The 20,810-nt window shown below is 31.0% G+C and overlaps 1 protein-coding gene across 3 annotated transcripts in view; it reads right to left on the bottom strand.

Annotated features, from left to right (window-relative positions):
• Positions 1-6: 6 nt before the first annotated feature.
• The window catches only part of Kank (kank), a 70,563-nt gene continuing 49,759 nt past the window's right edge, over positions 7-20,810 (bottom strand). For all 3 annotated transcript variants that reach the window (XM_067044726.1, XM_014436572.3, XM_014436573.3), the window contains 5 exons: positions 14,292-14,421; positions 10,845-10,955; positions 9,178-9,390; positions 6,737-6,937; positions 7-4,142 (listed from right to left, as the gene is read on the bottom strand). In XM_067044726.1, coding sequence (XP_066900827.1) covers positions 3,945-4,142; positions 6,737-6,937; positions 9,178-9,390; positions 10,845-10,955; positions 14,292-14,421 — 853 coding nt within the window. In that variant the 3' untranslated portion in view covers positions 7-3,944. The remainder of the gene's footprint in view (positions 4,143-6,736; positions 6,938-9,177; positions 9,391-10,844; positions 10,956-14,291; positions 14,422-20,810) is intronic.

The following is a 20,810-nucleotide window of genomic DNA, read 5'->3' as shown; positions in this document are numbered from 1 at the left end:
ATGTTGGATGAGATTTAAAAAAAAACAGGTGATGAAAAGACGTCAAAAAATTTTGTTTGAAGTTAATTGTTTGCAAAACGACGAAAAAAATAAAAAAAAAAATTGCTAAATTGATTAATTTTTTAAATTTAATCTTTTTTGATCAGTCCTGAAAAATTTTTGAAAATGGATGTAACCGGTTTTGAAACCAAACGCCTCATATTTTTAGTTATTCTAATTAATCACAATAGATGTGAACTTTCAATCCCAAACACTTATAAGATTTACTTCATTGGTAAAACTATCGAAGAAGGGCTCTTTCTTCTTATCTCCACGCATCACACCAATCAAAATCTTACCAGCCAATTTTTTCGCTGAATTGGTTTTCAAAATAGGAAAATATATATGACAGCAAAAATTGTCTAAAACTACATAGCAGATAACTAAATACAAATTGGAGGGAAAATGGCACCAATGGTTAATTTTCTAGACATTATCATGTTGAATAGCAATCTGCAACCTGTCCTGAAATTTTTTAAGCTTTGTTGTGATGCACGTCAACAGTAGTAGAAGAACCCCTCTTCCAACGTTATAACTAGTGACTAGACTTTCATATTTTTGCATCTGTTGTTCCCTAGTTTCAAATTCTGTTAAACCTTGAGTTATGGAAAAGACATTCAAATAACAATAATTTTATAATGCACAAAACTGCATGTTTTGGGGTTTCTACACAAATTTGCATGTTTTGAGTTTTTTCTGCACAAAATAGCACATTTTACTCCTTTTGGGTAAATTTTTGTTGCATAACCATTAATTATTGAACTAAATTTCTCATATTATACACATATACATATATGCCAATATTTAATCATCTTATTACTTATTTAATTAATAGTTTAGAATTGACAAATATGAGGAAAAATAATGCAGTGATTAACATATGAAAAGCCAAATTCAAATTAAAAAAAAAAATTAAGTTTTTGAACATTGACTTATTACTCGTTAGATTTTTGGTTAAAAGTATATTAGAATATAAATAAAATGCACAATTGAAAAGTTAATCGGAGAACATGCCATGTGAAAGTTTTATGAAATTAAAAAGGGAATTTTGCTTGGAAGAATATTTTTAAATACTCCTTTCTACATAGCTCCTTGCATAATTTTTATATATCTTAAAATTGAGGTAGTATTAAGAAGTTGTAAAATTGAATTCCAGTCTTAATAATAGGGATACAAAATCATTTAATATGATTAGCTTCTTCATATCACACAAATTATAAACAAAATTTTTGGTTTTTAATCAGTATAGTTTATTTTTTTATGTATATATGCATGCATGCATAAATGTGAAGAGTATTTAGCGAGTTTAATTTGATCCAAGCATGGTTATCTAAGCTTTTCATATAATAATATAATAAATTAAATAATAAAGTTGATTATTCCAGGATTTGTATATTTTATACACATTTTGGGTAAAAATTGCACGATTTTGCACATTTAGGTCTTTTACAGAACATTTTTTTTTGCTCTTTACTGCATAAAAATCTGGTCTCTAGTCATAATAATTTTTTATATCAATGACCTTTCAGCCTTACATTGGCCACTTTCAAATATAAAAGACAAATATTTAAATTTATAATAAAATAACTTATTTACACTGGGAAATTTATGCACTAACAGTAATCCCTATTTTAAACTAAAATGTATATAATTAAAATTCATTGTTGTTATACAGCAACATTATATTATTTGTTTAAATTTACCTTAATTGAGTTAACATTATTAATGGTACAACATTATTAACAATGTTAATACACAATTAAAAACAATGTTTTTTATTTGACAAGTGACTTTAAGGTCACTAATCAATTTCTATTCTCACTTTAAAAAAATAGAATTTACTAAGATTGATAGAATAATCTTAGATTTCATACAAAAAATATTGTTCAAAGATTTACCTTAATAACTTTTACAAAAATAAGAATGAACAGATTTACATTGTATAAATGATAATTCTGATTTAAGTAATTTAATTTATTGAAATTTTAAAAAACCAAAAAGCAAACTGTGTGGAAGGAAAAATTGATTCACAATATTTACCGAACTATTATAATAGATGAAAAATATTATAATCTATTTTCATTAATCATTTTATTTTGAATGAATTTGTAGATAATTAAGAAGAAGCATTTTAGCATAATTTTCAGAATTTTTCAATTATTAGGCCAGTAATAACATGGTTATAAAATTGTTTTTGTTTTGTTTTCCCCCCCAAAAATAAAGTATTATAATTGTGTTAATAAAAAAGAAATGTTTCTTGTGATAAAGCAAAATTTAAGAATTATTTTTCATTAAAAAAAAATTGATGCTATGAATAAGTAAACAATAAAAATATATATTAAACAAGTCAACCAGCCATTAACATTGGTCCTAAAACTCCCTCAAGCTGTAAAAATTAAAGACAAAATGAAAATTTTAAGAAAGCCACATTTTAATTTTGAAGAGCCAGGTGGAAGGCTAACGAATAAGATATATTAGAACAGGGTTTAATATGAATATCAACACATTTAGCTAAAGGGATTTATGGAGTAAACATTCCTTCCATAACCTCAGGTAATATGCTTTAAAATGAGCTACATCACCAGAAGAGTGATGTATTACATTATCTTGTGATTAACATTCAAATAAACTGTTCCAGCACCTATTTTAATATTCACAGATGATACAAAGACCCATATTATGATTAGCTGGCTACATTTTCAAAATATTAATTTTCTTAATAGTGCAATATATTAATTTATAATACATTATTTTGTTATAATTTAGATTTATTGTTATTTTGATTAATGTATTTGAAAAATCTCACCAATACTAGAATGATATACAAGGTTTATCCTTACCATATTATTTTTATATTACGTATTGTTCATACATATATTAAAGACTGAAAAACCTGAGCAGGCCATAAATTGGCTTAGGCATTTATATCATAAGGAACATGACTGAATGCATATTTTATTTTGTTCTTTTTAATTACTGGTATTATCTTAAGTAAATGAATCTGATAATCTTCAGATATTTTATTTATTCAATAGGCCTTGACTTTTGTCTTGTTTTTCGTTATCACAGTAATTAGCTTAATTATGATAGGGAGTTTCATTTATTTATAATTATATGCAGCTAATATAAAAGATAATGGGTGCTGTCACTAGGTCTAGACAGGACACCATGAATAAACATGCATTATTGTCAAGTTATACTGTACAATAAACAATATATATACACATAAATACATTTAAATACAAAAAATAAAAATAAATAATAATAAAAATAAGCACAGAGGAATCCTTTGTTTAAACACATTAATGTATTCTTCAAAGTGTGATACTTTTAAATAGACCACTTTATAAAAAATAAATCAGTACTGTTCTGAACTTAATACAATTTAGTTCGACCACAATGCAAAGATGCATTTTTAAAGAAAAAATGAAAAAGGAAAATTTAAAGAAATAAAATAATAGATAACTTAATAAGAGGTCACAATTTGAAACAAGATTTTGTATACCAATTATACTAATAAAAGTATAAAAATTATACTAAATTTAGGATGTCAAACAAACATGAGAATAAAAACATTAATCATACTTTATCTAGCTCTAGATTATTTTTTTTTTAAATTAAGGTTCAATTGAAGCTCCTTAATAAAATTTTAATTGGATAAGCGTAGAATATGATTATTCCACTCTTATTTTTGGATAAATACAGTAATTAATTCAATCAATACCTTTTATCAATACGAATGATTAATTAATATGGTGAGTATAGACCAAACTTTTCAGTTACAGTAAATTTAATAAATGATTTACTTTGATTAATAAACCCAGATTATGATTAATAAACTATTATATGCATCCATATATTTTAGATGGACTTACATAAATTAAATAAACACTACCAATTATATGTTACAGTGAGTGTTCAAGAGAACAATTTGGAGGAGTGGGAGAGCGAGTTCTAAGGGTTGGTGTAGCACTTTTTGCCCGACGAATTTTTAATGATCCAAATGGAGAATTAGTTCTTGAAAAGTGCTCCTGGGCATACAAAAGAACACCAATGTCTCTATTCCCTGCCTCCATGGCAATAGCAAGAGCAGTATTACCATCCTAAAAATGAAAAATTACTAAATAAAGTTTAAAATAAAACTTTTAAACACCTAAAAAAGCTATTTTATAATTAGGGCTCTGACTGCATAACTTATATTTTTGGTATCCAGAATTAAGTAAAAATAAGCTGAATGCTTTAATGGAATGTTTTATACATCAGTCAATTCTATGACTTAGGTATCCAAGAAACTGAAATCTACAGATGTTCTTTGTTGTTAGACCTCAGTTCTTCTCCATATCAATTAAAAACCACATTAACAATTCCCTAATCATAAAAACAGCCAGTATAATCCGGGCTTGTCACCTTAAAAATTAATGTACATTACCACACTACATGATGAAGGAACTGTCCATCATCAATGCCCTTGTAGAAAGTGAGTTTTTGTTGAATGATTCTTGCTGTGAAATTTTGATTTTGTTCCCATCTCAAATAGAAGCCAAGGTCCCTACTGAATTCTCAGCTGATGCTGAACATGCCTGAGTTAAGTTAATGTGATCGAGAAATTCATGAATGCAAGTTTCAGATGAGCCAAAGTTTCGACTAATTAGTAGCTAAAACTGAAACATCGGCCAGTCACTAAAATAATAAAATAAACAGTTATGTTCCTTTTAGCCTATCTTCGAACAGTCTTAAAATCATTGGAGCAGTGAAAATTCATCCTTGAGATCGGTTCATGAGATGAAAGCAGAAAAGTGAATGAAAAGTTAAATGATTTCACATTGAAAAAGGTTCTGCCTCTAGTCCAAAATTTTTTAACTAGTAAGAAAATTGTTTGAACCATGAAAATCCATATATTCATTAGCAAGATAGAGGAGGAAAGGTGGAAAGTAAGAAAAGTCAGAAAATCGTTTGAAGTGTGAAAATCTATACACCTGTTCTTGAAATAAAAGTAGGAAAGTGAATAAAAAGTCAGAAAATTTTTACACTTGTTTCCTATTAGCCTACTTCTCATTTGTTGAAGAGTACATATGTACGTTTGTTATGCTATGTTTTAAATACATATATAAATAATTAATTAAATTTAGTAGAATTAAAAGAACTACTTAAGTATCAATGTATTTGCAATTCTATAAAGAAAATGATATAAATTGTAATTTTTGTGAAGTCCATAATTATAAGAACAATTTAAAAATTTAATTATTATTGGTTTTTCAGGAAATGAGATAATATAAAAAGATTGCTATAAATCTCAATGTCCTCAGAACAAGAAGTGTGAAGATCCAACTAAAAGATTTGTCAAATCAAATTCTTGGTTTAGTACTAGGGGAAAGGGATGGTGCTTCGTTAAGGCCAGTCCTATAGAAAACTATGGGTTCATTTTGTTCTTCATGCTAGGCAAGGGGTGGTTTGTGGGTCGATGGCACAATATTAGTGTAGAGGCCAGAAGAAGGATACTACTGTGATTTGCCCAATTCTTGTATTCAGCATAGAGTTCTTACAGCAAATAAAGCCCGATTGTCAAAATCTACTTATATTGGAACTAAAGATTCTTCACAGGATATTTAGACCTGTATTAATCATTAGTGAGATTAATACTGTCATATTCAGACAGGGTGATCATATGCAATGATGAGTGTGAAACAGTGAGTGTGACTGCTGAGAGAGATCATTGAGATCATCATAGACGAAGGTGAATGGCCAACTGAGATTTTATTGGATTTATTTTGTGACAAGAGAAGTAATGAGTTAAGGAATCTACAACTAGATAGGAACAACACTTAAAAGAAACACATGACAGTGCTGGTTAAGGAGTACTGGATAAATCAAATGTTGTAGTGCTACCTTAACTAAGCAGCTAGATCTGTCTAAAGGGAAAAAGAAACACAGGCTCCATATCTCAGGCATTTTAAAATTTAACTATTGCCTAAGTGTAAATGGGACATAATAAAGACTGTTGACTCAAGTCAATGTGGCAGAACGATCTTTTGAAAACAGATGTATCCAAGCCAAACAAGGATAATATCAGTTAAACAAGAGAATGTTCCAAGACAACTTTCTCTTCTCTCACTACCAAGAGGAGGGAACTTCATGGCTGACAATTCATATAACAATTGTTCGTAAATAGAATATGTAGTGTTCTATTTCATGTATGATCAAGCTTTAGACTTAAAAAGTCATGAAACAAATGTCAAATAAAGCTAGGTTTGAAGTAGCTCACTATGAAATGTATTATGCATATCAAATCTTTCTTCACAGTGACTTATCAACTTTAACATCTGGTACAAGATATTTATTAGTCCCACATTTCAAAAAAGGTTTTTGAGGTGTTTACAGGACGCTTTAGAGAAATAGTACTAATAGGAACACTGGAGATAGGCTCTTTTTTTTTTCTTTCTTTCAAGTTTTATACAGTATAAAGCTCAATGAGTTATATATTTAACTATGCTTAGATAATCCACAAAAAATATTAAATATTCCCTTGTTACCAGATATAGTCTTAAAATAAAAAATATAAGCAATGTTTTTCAATTATAAATTTATAATTTTTTTTTTATTAATAAAAAAAATTCAAATGATAATAAATTGAAAAATTGGAAAAGAATAATAGGAATAGGAATAAGTTATAAATTAAAAAAAAAAATATCGTTTTTACCAAATCCGTTATGGACAAATCACAATCAGGTTGGGCAAGAAGAATTTTAACAATATCTATGTATCCATGTTCTGCAGCACACATTAAAGCCGTACTACCATCTTCATCTTGAATATTAATATCTGCTCCAGACTCTAGTAGAAGCTGAACAGTATCAATTCTGCCATGTGAAACTGCGAGCATAAGAGCAGTCTGTCCATGCTAGGGACAGAAAAATAAGAATATTTAAATTAAAATCTGGTTTTGAGGTTTTAAAAATCTTATTAAATAATACAACATAGAAAAATAAAATTACTTATTATTCTTTATGTGTGTGTATATACACACACACACACACACACACACACACATATATATATATATATATTAGTTCAAGATCCGATAATTGTAATTTGAATATCCTCAGCTGGCTGAGAACATTAAAATGCCTGTCATGATGATGAGGCCTTAATAAATTCCTCAATTATGATGACAGATTCTTAGGTGAAATTGAATTTTGAAACTATTTTGTTATTTAGGTCTTTTTGATTTTCTGCATCTTTGTGGGAAAATAATAAAAAAAAAAACTTAAAAATTTGTTCATGGTGATTTCGGTGATTCATTTACAAGATGGATTGGCTCAGCAAAAAATATATTTTGTATGTAAAAAGTTATAATTTATATGATTTTATATCAATATTAAGAATTATTTACTATTTATAAATAATTCTTTTGAAATAGAGGATTATTAGATGTTTTTATTGACATAATAATGAATTTTGTAGATAAATAATATTTATTTGATCAATTGTAAGTGAAATAAATGTTTTTAATTTTTGGACTGTAATTTAAGTATTTTGAATATTTGAACATAACAATAATTTTTGGTAGATTGATGATTAACAGAGTGTGATAATACAAGGAAGATGGTCCAGGTGTGATCAAAGAAAAAAACTCATATAGTCATAATACCATTTAATATGAGCTAACATTTCGTCCCATGTTGCAGAGCTTCAAGGTTTACCTGAAATCTTGCCAGCACAAATTTGCATTTTTATGCTTGTCTGCAATCTGTAAGCCTTTATGAAGCCCTGCAACGTGGAGTGAAACGTAGGTTCATAAGAAACAGTTTTATGACTATTTGAATTTTTTTCTTTGAACTCATCTGAACCATCTTCCTTTTAATAAAAATACTTTTTGTTAAGAAGCCGGAACAATGGAATCTAAATCAAAAATATGCTGATCACTGTACAATGGCAAGTAGCAATGTATATTACAGAATGAGAATTTGTAAAGCGTGTTATATTTCGTAAATTAAGTTTTTAAAGGCATAGAAACTAATTAATAATTATTTTAGAACATAAAAATACAGTAAGTGATGATTAGAAAGAAAAAACTACTTTCATTTGTTCTATATTATTAGCCAATGCCATACACTAATCAAGAGGACCTGACAGTTTGTTCTCAGCACTCAATGAAATAAGACACATTTAATTCTGATCAGAAAAAAGTTAATTAATTTAAAATAATGTAGCAAAAGTGTTATGTTAAATTATAAAAATTATTAACAATAAAAAATAATAAAATTAGTTAACAGTCAAATGGTTAATTAAAATTTAATTAGTGATCATGATCCAAAAAATAATCTAAAATAACAGTGAACTTCAATCAAGATCCATCACAAGTATTTTATAAAAATTATAAAATTTTATTAAATATAATTTAATATTTAAATTAAATTTATATTTATCTTTTAAATTGTTTGGTTTACATAATAATATTAGTCTAATATTCTGAACATTTTCTGATAATATTTTTAAACATTTAATTTTCAATTTAATTATGTACGAATATTGAATTAATAAAGCTAACAATCGGAAATAGTTTTAAGGATATCATAATTTATAAATAATGAAAAAGGGATAATAATATTAAAATAAACTTTCCTGGTTTATACATTATAATATAGAAATCTGATTATGATAATGTGATAATTATAAGGTTTACGAAATTAATATTCCATTTTTGTAAAAATATAATCAATTAATTTATATTTTAATCTCTTTCAAAAATATTTTTTAATAAAAAAATATAATATAACAGATTGAAACATAGCAAGGCATTAAAAGAAGGTCAATATAGTTTATACAACTAGTATTAAATAAAATAAATAATGCATTGTCCCATAGTATTAAAGCACTAGTAGAGTACAATAAGTGATTTGAGAAAATGGAAAATTTAGAATATAGATAACAAAACATTTACTTGAAAGGACCAGTATATTATTAAAAAATATATAAAATTAAATTTAAAAAGAAATGAACTAAAAAAGGTTATTAAGTCATGGCAAGAACGAAGAGTTTAGATAAGAAAAACATTTCCAAAATAAACATATACAATAATCTACACACAATTACCAATTTTTACTTAATTAAAAAAAAAAAATATTAAAATATTTTTACTTGTTTGGCGCGAATATTCACATCAGCCATATGAAACAGTCTTCTCACAACTTGCCTGTCTGTTTCTGTTTTTACCTTAGTCAATGCAACTAGCATAATACATGTGTAACCAGCAGCATTTAGTTTATTAATATTGCACACCTTTGAATCAAGTAATATCGAAACAACATCAAAATTCCCATTAGAAACTGCATAATGCATAGCAGTATTACCCTAAAAAATTTTTTTTTGATTATACAAAGATGAAAATGCATTATTAATGATGGAGGTAGAAAAATAATATAAGAGAACTATTTGCTTGCATTGAGTTTAATGTTATAAAAACTAAATAAATCAGATATAAACTTTATAATCGATGAAATAATCAGTGTATTGTACATTAAAGGTTGATGCTTTAGTATAATTATTAACATGCACGTACAAGATGAACACAAATAATAGGAGGTTATGGATAATTTCCACATCCAAAGTTAAGGCAGTATTTAAAACCAAAATAGAACATAAATCTTACACTCCCTATCCGCAGATCAAAGCCTTTACAAAATAAACATGAAGAAATCTACTAACTGGTTTGGTAGGTGCTATAGATCTAGTGGTCAGTAGTGTCCATAAAAGTAAACTTAGGAAGTCCCAGGAGTGAAAAATCAAGTGCATTACAACAGTATACATAAAAGACATCAGTACTGTATTGAATATGTTATCAAATTTTATGATTAGGACCAAACAGTAGAGCCCTATTCTGTCATGAGGCTGTAGTGGCCAAATGTGTAGATGCAGTTTCTGGAGTCAAAAACAGGGATTGTTTTCTATTTTGCAATGGGACCATAGAATCAATTTCAACCTTCTTATATTGGGTAATACTCTGTTTGATAGCCCATCTTCATGCCCTAGTTGAAGTACATAAAGATACTTAACCAAATAAGAAAAATGAATTATTTTGTTGTAATCATATTATTAATAGATTATAGACCATGTGCGAATTAGATGGTGATGGTCTGGGTTGTGGTCAAGAAATAATTAAGATATAGTTTCAAATATTTATTAATGATCAACATTTCGACCCACACTGCAGTGTTCATCACAGGTTGCTTTGATCGGTGGAGGTGTATAGGATGAATTCAATGTTTTCCATTCAATATAAATGCATAACATTCATGAATTTACTTTCATCCAGTACACTTCCCAATAACTGAGTATTGAATAGGAACAAATCTGAATGGAACCTGCGAATGAAGCATAGACCCATAAATAGGAGTTAAATCCTCTACAGAATGACAAGCCAGACACCATGGAAGTAGAAATCAGGAGAGTTAAACAAAAGAAGAAAAGGTGGATTGTCCCAGGGATGGATGGTATGCTTCGGTAGAGAACAGAACAGGTAAGATAAAATTTTCATAGGTCAGTAGATACAAGTAAAACAGTAAGAAGTTTAAGATGTACATGCTCTACTTGTTGATTTCAAGTTAAGTAGTTTACAATGCTGTGGAAAATGATTTTTATAGCTTTCATGGACTGCTATCTGCTAATACTGTCATCATGCTATCTACTAATTCTGTCATCATGCTATCTGCTAATTATATCACATGAAATCTTTTAATTATGTCATCATTACCAAAGAGCGAACCTTTCACTGTTAAGTTACAGATTTTATTATATAATATACTTACCGAAACATCAGTCATATTAACAATATATTCAAGCAGAGTAACAGATAATTCTTCAAAACAATCTAAATAGTCTTCGACATCTAATGGATTAGCTTCAGCAGTACTAGATACCTAAAACAAAAATTCAGAAGATACAAAGAGAAAGCCAGATAATGTTAAAATAAATTAATATATAAAATTGTGTAATTTATTTAAGAGCATACCTCAAGTTAATAGTGGAAATAACTGTTATTTCATAATAAGTTTCTACAACTATGTAATATAAGAAAATGCATAATCCTTTCCATAATCTGCTATTAAAATCAAATGAACAGTTATTTCTAAAATAGCTTCTGTATCAGATCAAACAACCCTTATGTGCACCTCTCCTCAACTACAGGTTTCTGACCAACTTTGTCAAAAAAACAACCAAACATAGCATGCTATAAACTAACTTTATTCTCATTCCATTCAAATACAAATATTTTATCAAGGGGAAAAATTTTTGACAGAAGTGGAGCATTAATTTCAGGAAATTTCAGTTTTGGTTGGAGCCGGAAATGTCCACTTTTGATTGCAAGCAACTCATATGCTAATAATTGGTATCTTGTTGAATTAATGTAATAGCAACACATAAATGTCTCTAAAAAACCTATATCAATTGATTAATTATACACAGAACTATGATATTTTCAGCTGCTTTCCACAGATTATAGAAAACAAAAATGTGAAATAATTTGGTGTTCATAGAAAAAATGAATCAACTATTCTAATGATTTTATTGAATATTGATTCTCAGTTACAAAGCTAATAATTTTTCAGTTGCCTTTTATTTACTCTAAAAAAGAGAACCAATTTGGCTTCAGATATTTAATGTTTTGCATTTGACAGTCAATGTAAATACTAGGTTGTTATAAAAGCCTTTAGAAGTTTTATTTAAATTTCAGTATAAAATCAAAACATTAAAATTATCCTATAATTTACAAGACATCATAAAAAAACACCTCACATCCTGATTTGACATTCTTATTGTTTTCAAAATTCTGGGCACTCAAAAAATGACCTATTGGCCAGAAAAGACAATAATCAGATGGTGCAATGTAAGTATTTTCTATTACTATTCAGAAGCGATGGGTAGGAGCGTTGTCTTAGGCCATAAATTTAGGAAATTATGGTTTTTTAAATGACAGCTTACCGTTGAATTGGATACCCCCCATTTCAGATGATAACCCTTGAAAGTTGCTAATGGATTTTCTGACTGACAGACTCAGGTAATCCAGCAGCATCCTCTACTAAGGGGAGATCTTATTTAGTTTCATCTTAAAGGCTCTTGTTCCCAGAATCGAACTGCCTAAACCAAATTACTGCTGTTTCCATGCACTGCATTTATCTATCACCATGTAAAGTTCTTCAGCTTCTGGCTTTGAACCTTGTCCTTTTTTACAAGTGTCTCAGAAAAACATAAATTAGAAATTTTTTCTCCAGCGTTTTCCATGAAATCTATAAAATGGAATGAAAGCCAGCTATACATAATTGAATAAATGATTAATCAGAGTAAACTTATGCATACAAATGATGTTTGCATTGTTCCAATCAGAGTCAAATAAGAATTAACAAAGATATTTTAAAGTTAACAATGAATTTATGTACCAAGCCTTTAGTAATGACCTAGTACTTCAAATAAATTCTGCCAACATTTCTTTTCCAGCTTTAACTACCTCTGTTATGAAATTATAGAAGCATCAAGCTTATTTCTTCTTTTAATTGTTTATTAGCATCTTATCTAATTGGATAGGATTTTCTGGCTTTCCTCATATTTCATTAGGTTTACTTTCAAGGAAGTGATTTTCCTCAGATAAATAAATACATTCATTATAGCATAATACGACTGGGATATTCTGATTTCTTCTCTACAATGATTAATGTGAACATGTATGTAATTATGAATATATGACTTTTTTTTTATTGTTCACCTTTGTGTTGGCTTTTATTTAATAATACCAATTTTCTTTTTTTTGCCATATTGAACATAAAATCATACAGAACAGAGATAGATATTCTACATAAAAATCAAGCCAATCTATGCTTGTAATAAAGTTGTCTTCTCTATCTTGAAAATAATAAAAAGACTTAAGAACTTTGGCTAGTAAAATCATCCCAGATAACACACTGAATTTGCCTCTAATCTGTTAAAATAATAAAAACAACATATTTTTGACAAATTTTCTGATTTATAGTAACTTCTCTTCTCCCATTGATAGGGCATAAAAATACAATCATGATTTTCAAATTTCAGTGATTTCTTAAATTTAATTATCCCCCTTGATTTAGGTTCAAATGATACAGAAGCTCAGTTAAACAAGACTTCTCTTCCAGCCAGGTACTTCAAAACATTGACTCATGTAATAGAATACATGGGAAAAATTAATCCAGGTGAGTCAGTTGTTTTTTTTACTAATCACATACAGCTACACATACACCTAGAGGATGCCATTCTTTCCTAATCTAATTGGGAATGTCAAGATACATTTTGTGGGACTACTATAAAATAAATATTAACTGAACCAGGTGGGAATAAAATTTACATTATTTTGAACCAGATATCCTGGGACTCTATCTGTAATGTTAACACTTATCATGGCTTCACTCAGAAACAATACTGTTCAAAGATGGGTTGTCCTGATACTACATATATAAAGGCTATGGAAATAGAATAGTTAAAAGGGGCCATTGAAGCCTGTTTGTTCTTCATTGAGCAACGTGACACAACACATTGAAGCATTGGGATTCTAAAGATTTGGGGGAGTGAACCTCAAAGGTCTCGGAGGAACATATGACTTTGTGGCTTAAAAATATTCAAGGAGGAAAATGTAGAATTCCAGACATTACAGAATATATTCATCAATGAAGATATAAATAAACAAGCCAACAAAACTCAAAATCTTTTACCAGCAATTGTTTTCATTAAAAATCTGAACACAGAGGTGGAATGATCGAGCTGTGAATACTTTAACATATAATGTTTTAGAGCACTACCTAGTTCAGTGACTTATTTAGCAGCAAGAGCCCATGCTGGTCACACCATTAACAACAACTTTCTACACTGTTTTCACTAAGTACAGAGTAGGTTTTGTAAGGGAAGGTAAGGGAAGGAATTTCTGGAGCATATTCTCTTGGTGTGCTGTGATGAATCAAGCAAGAGAATCCCTAAAACTGAGATAGGCTGAAGAAAGATGTAACTATAAAAACAAAAACAAAAAAACACTTTTGGCCATGGGCTGCTAAAGTCTACTTGAGACATTGATCTATCGGGTCAAACGACACTGGGTACTGAAGGAAGAAAGGTTAACAAAAAATTATATGTAGTTTAGAAGCTAAAAGCAAACCTTGATCAATGCAAAATGAAATGCTCACAAAATATAAGTTACCTTAACCAGGCTAAACAAATTTTTAGTAAAGATGACTCACCTTGAACCACTCCTGCTGAATAATATTTATGGCATTTTTCATGTTATATGGCATTTCTCTGCTAGCTGACTTTTGCAAAAAGTCATTTAGAACTTTCATAGCACCCTTCATTTCTTTAGTAGGCTCTTTCCTATAAAAAAAAAATAAAATAAATAAAATACAAATCTAGGCCTAAAATGAAGAAAAATATCATGAAAACTAAAGCCTGCGCAAACAGATTCATATTCTGTAGCATAGGATGATTGTAAAGAGAAAAATACGATTCCTTGGTCTAGGACAAGAGGAGGATTATCCCCACTGCTCTTGCTGTTGTTTCTCCGAAACATCTAACCTTTATCAGCTCGATCTATGAATTTCCATACATTTTTGATATTTTTTCACTAATACCAAAGTGGAATATCAGTAAAACTCCAAATTGATAATACATTTTTTAAAATTTTAAAATAATATATTTTTCTTTAATTATATTATTTCAAAATTTTTTGAGACAAAGTAAATTTTTATTAATTAAATCAATATTATATCCCATATCAGTCTCAACACTTTATTTATTCATTTGTCCTACGTTTCGGCCTTTCTAGCCATCTTCAGGGACATCTTCAATATAAAAATCCTTCTCACATAAATTATTATTTTCTATTTGCAGGCTATTCTGCCCAGGTCAATTTCTTTATTTAAAGTTATATGGTTTGGGGTTTGATACTGTGGACAATCTTATAGAATAAATAAATGAATGGTTTTAAAATTTAAATAAATGAGGTTTTAACTTTAAATAAAGAAATTGACCCGGGCAGAATAGCCTGCAAATAGAAAATAATAATTTATGTGAGAAGGATTTTTATATTGAAGATGTCCCTGAAGATGGCTAGAAAGGCCGAAACGTAGGACAAATGAATAAATAAAGTGTTGAGACTGATATGGGATATAATATTGATTTAATTAATAAATATATTTTTCTTTATTAAATTTTGATTTCCTAGTAAAAATCTTTCACTGCTAAATTTAGTATAATTCACCATTGTGATTACTACATTGTTTTAGATTATTTTTCTCATATTAAAAAAAAAAAATTGGCAGTAAATATTGCATCGATAAATTCTTCATTCTGAACACTGACCTTATCAATCAAAATGATTATAAGCATATTTAATTTTTTTGTTGACGGGGGGTATTGCTGCTCGTGTCTGTATCATTGATACACATGTCCCCTGGATAGCACTAAATGAGCAATAGCTGTCGACACAACAGCCCACTGAATATGATAATTACGGCACCTAACCGTAATGCAAACGGCCTTTCTAAAGGCCATCACAACTCCAAGCTCAAAATTATTTTTTGGAATGCTGGAGGTCTAACACATGACAAGCTTACAGAATTGAAGTTTATTTTGGAAGAATATAATATTGACGTTGGTCTTTGCGAATATGGAGCTTCAACTGAAAAATATTTTATAAGTATAAAAGGATAGCAAATGAAAATATTGACACGTGGACGCCAAGTGGCCTCAGGAATGGCAGTTTATGTTAAAAACTATCTAGTCGCTAAAATCGATATAATTATGACTATGACTGCAACAGAAAAGTCTGAGGTGATGCGTGCCAAAGTATGGAATGGGAGATGCATGAGGAAGAGTTATTTTATCTATAGCCCACAGGGAAACAAGCTGCCTCTTGAAGATCTTTTAGAAGGCTGAGATGACCACTCATTACTGATGGGAGACGTTAATGCGCACTCATGGATTTGGGATTATAAAACGAATAATCAGCCAGGTGATGTAGTTGAAGATTTTATCTATTCAGGACAATGTGATTTCGTAGATAATGTGCAGAAGCAACCAACATTTCTCTTCTATAAAGGTGACCAAACGCATCCTGACATTGTTCTCTGCCATCCATCACTTACGCGGAAAATTAAACATGATCTCATTTCACCTACGGTTGGAGCTGGTTACAAAATCATAATTATAGAAGCTGAACACAGGGAATCTTGTTTTCCTCGTTGGAATCTGAAAAGGGCAAGATGATTATATGAGAGATGGGAATATCAAGATAAAGGAGGATATTCTGGACCCAAATGTAGATCAAATTACCCAAACTCTAACAAAAATAATACTGAAATTTGCCCTCAGAAATATTCCTTGTGGACAAGTTCAAAAATTTAAACCTTAATGGAATATCAAGCTAGAAAAGTTAAAGAAGGAAAAAGACAAAGCTCGTTGTCGTGAAGAGAGAACAGGGGTAATGTCAGATATGGTGGAGCTGAAAGAGACAAGTGCCCAATTAAGAAATACCATCATCTGTTCCAAAAGACAAACAAATAATAATTTTCTGAAGGAGATGGACTTCAGGAAGGATGGAAAGAAGGCTCACGCTTTTATTTCGAGGATAAACGGAGAGAAAATTATAGAAAATGAGCCTATTAAAATAGGAAATAAGTTAGTTACTACTGAGAAGGATATAACTGAAGTATTTTGCAAGAACTATTACAAGATCAGTAATATTACTCTCCCAGAAAAGATTAAAAACCAAGACTTATTAGAGAATCTGGGTTGCTTAAATTTAGATGATATCATGCTTTTCTGTTCACCCTATTCAAAATTGGAACTGGATGTTGCCCTGAGCAAACTAAAAATGGGGAAGAGTGCTGGTCCAGACAGTCTATTGCCTGAATTCTTGAAAAACTTGGGAGAGAAAGCTAAAGACATCCTTTTAAGATTTATAAATTTTATATAAATAGGCATGTCCCAGCTGAATGGAAGAAAGCAGAGGTACTACCAATCTTAAAAATGGAAAACTAGCTGACGATCTCAACGGTTACAGGCCTATCTCTCTCACGAGCACACTCTGTAAACTGGTTGAATGAATGGTTATATGAATGGTCTCCAAGAATATCTTGGGCCAAAAAAACTTCTTTCAGGAAGACAAGAAACGTGGTTGAGCAGGTCGCCAGATTCTCTCAAGAAGTGAAAGATGGCTTCCAAAGAAGACAACATACACTTGCAGTGCTTATTGACTTCCAAGCTGCTTTCGACTGCGTATGGAGGAAAAACTTATTACTAAGTTGAAAGGTATAGGTATAGGTGGCAATCTCCTCTCATGGATACGATCTTTCCTGGGAGAGATATTTATTAAGGTTCGATTTATTATGGTAGTTCAGTGTCCAGTTATCAGCAAACCAAACAAGATGTACCACAGGGCTCAGTTTTAAGTCCTTATTTATTCAACATAATGATTAATGACCTGGTTGAGAGGATAATGATTAATCACCCTGGGGTTCAAGCACTTTCTTTTGCGGATGACCTGGCCATCTGGGGAACAAGTTATAGTATTGGTGGTTTGGAAGAAACTCTAAATAAAGTTATGAACACGCTACACGATTGGGTGAGAGAAAATGGAATGACAGTTAATCCACAAAAAACTGTGTTTCAAGTGCTTAACCTTAGTACAAAAAAACATGAGGTTCATTTATACTTTGAAGGTGAAGAACTAACAAGAACTGATAAAGCATGCTATTTAGGGATCATGCTGGACTCTAAGCTGACCTGGCTAAAACAAATCCATAAAACAACTCGGAAAGGAGAATCAAAATGCTAACAAGGACTAAATGGGGAGCGTCCCAGAACGTATTTAGTATGGCCTACAAATCATATGTACGGCCTAATCTGGAGTATGGAGCTGAACTTTTAATAACCTCCTCCAAAGCAGCGTTAGGAAAGTTAGACAAAGTTCAACATCAAGCCTTACGCATAATCACTGGCGGTGTGAAATCGACTCCCATCACAGCTATGGAACTCCAAGCAGGTCTTGAACCAATACAGGATAGGAGGAAGAAATCTGCTCTGTGTCTTTATGAAAAGCTTATGCGACAAGAGGAACACTGGTTGGATCATCATAAAGCGAATGAACGACTAAGGTCCCATCACACTTTTCTTTCAAAAGCTGAGGAAATGCTTTACCAGATAGACCTATCAACTGAGGAAAGGCAGAATATAAGCATCTCCTACATGCCAAACCACGATTCCACTGAAGTCTATGGGTGACTCAAACTTGCATGTGGTCGGATCAAGAAAGATTGGCCTGAAGCAGAGCTTAGAGCTACTGGACTAAAACAATTTATGAGCTATGCCCCATAGAGCAATGGCTACACATTTATACCGATGGGTCTGCATCTGGTATTAACAAAGGAGCTGGAGCAGGAGTATACTCAATCAATTTTCAACTTTCATTTCTCGTTGGAAGTTGATGCAATAATTATGATGCAGAAATGCAGGCTATTTGATTCGCGATGACAATACTGTAATCTTCAGCGACTCCCAAGCCATAATACAAAAATTAACAACACCAGGTGCCACAGGGTCACCCACTGAAGAAAAGTGCAGAAACATGGCTGCTATCGTGAAGAAAAGAGGAAGGGTTATAGCTCTGTAGTGGATACCAGGCCATGTTGATATAAATGAACATTGAATGTAATGAACAAGCTGACAAGTTGGCTAAGCTCAGTTGTGCAGAGAACCAGTTTGTTCTACCACTTTTCTACAGAACAGTAAAATCAATGATAAGTTCTTATAGTAAGGACAGGACAAGCGCTAGACACAAAGTTCAAGCAGAAGGAAAGAAGTGGGATAGCCTACTGCATAAGGATAAATAAATCCCTGGGATTCTTAGCAGAGCTGAGAGAGTGGCTTGTTTTCGCCTAGTAACAGGACATGATCTGCTCCAAAAACATCTCCATCGAATTGGCATCATAGATTCCCCGAAATGTTCTCTATGCAACATGGAAGACATGGATGGAGACTATCTTTTAACGTGTATTGGTCTAGATGATTTTCGGCAGGATGCGGACCAACTAAGAGGAAAAGTAAAATTGTATTGGGCTGCGAGAGGGAAAATGGCGTAATAGCCCAATTTCTGTGGTGTAGGAAGAAAAAACATTTTTTTGTTGACAAGAGTACCAAACAATAAGATGCATTTTTTTTTCATCGGCAAACTTAGTTTTACGAAAAATTCTTACAACTCAGACGAAGCGAGCAGATATGGTGAACAGTGAATCCAAGCTACCTGTCGAAATGTTCTGAACTAATCAAACTGCAAGGCAATAACAAATAAACATATGTTTAGTTGTTATCTCCTTTGGTGTTATTTCGATTTAGCTGAAATTTTCATACCATCACTACATCCACATGAGATCTGATCCTAACACTTTCTGTCTCTAATTTTTTAATTACTTCTGCTTGACAATACGACACTTTATTACGGTAGGATCCTGTACTCTGATTTTTTCCTCCTTAGTTATACAGAGCATTTATTACTAAATGCTGAATGGTCACCGATGCAATTGGGAAAATTATTACAAATATCTGTACTGTGTGAATTTTTTCTGAAGTTAAAACAGTTAGTTATTTGGCAATGTTTACTGGTGTATGTATACTTGTGATACAAAAAACAAAGGAGCTGCTTTAGACAGAAAATCTAAGATTACTTTTTCAGGTAGATCACACTTCTCAAATATCAAAATCAGAAAAGGTGTAGTTTTCTTTTCATGATTATATTTTTTATAAATAAAATAAAACTCTGATTCACTCCCAGTTCCATCTTGTCTAACTGTTCTGATAAATTACTGTTAAAAACTGATACCAGCTCCACATATACCACAAAGAGCCCAGCCTCCACTCAGCACTCCTAGTTACACAAACTATCCATCACAAGCTTCTGATCCAAATCATCAATACAAAAATTCATTTTTTTTTTTTTTACTATGCCAAAGGAGGCATTTCTGCCATTTTGTTTCGTACAGCTCAGTATAGTTTAGGTCTGCCGATAAAACTCCTGTCTTTAATCAAGTCCGTCGTTGCCGCACATGCAAATATGTGATCGCTAGTCATCTCATCAACTCCACACAGGACGCAGTCCGAAGATTCAGTCACTCCTATTCTCTTCAGGTGGTGCCGCAAATAGTCATGTCCAGTAGCCAACCTGAAGCATGCCACTGACACCGCTCTTGGTAAAGTCAGGATCTCTTAGGATTTAGCAATGCCGCCCAGTTCTTGCCCCCACATTCTCCTCTACTCCTTTCCTCTGCTCTTTCAGTGATAGCACTTCGGGCCATTTCTTTCGCCATGTCCATGGTGATAGGAAGAAGCGGCTGTGGTTGGCTAGACCCTAACTGTGCAAGTCGATCCGCCTCCTCATTCCCAGTTCGAAGTTTTTACAGATTTTTTCTGATCAAGCAAAATTTACTCAAACTGATATTTTTTTTACTTAAATCGAATTTTAATGATTATATCAAATTTACTCGGATAATTCATAGTAGAATACTTCGACAAAATAAGGATAAAAAATAAAAAATCGAACAATAGGCCAAAATCCCACTATTCATGATATACTAATAATATTAATTAGATAATACCTAGTGAAAAACAAAGAAAAGAAGCAAATTCATGTATTCTTATGAGACAGTTAGTTTTTGCAACTGTTTGAGTTTCTGTGTGGTTACAGGCGTTAACCGCCTTATACCTCTTCC

This window comes from Halyomorpha halys, unplaced genomic scaffold (assembly GCF_000696795.3).
Source record: "Halyomorpha halys isolate HHAL.00 unplaced genomic scaffold, Hhal_1.1 Scaffold1991.1, whole genome shotgun sequence".
Classification (NCBI taxonomy): Eukaryota; Metazoa; Arthropoda; class Insecta; order Hemiptera; family Pentatomidae; genus Halyomorpha; species Halyomorpha halys.
Note: the sequence above shows the minus strand (reverse complement) of the source record. Positions and strands in the feature narration are given on the sequence as shown.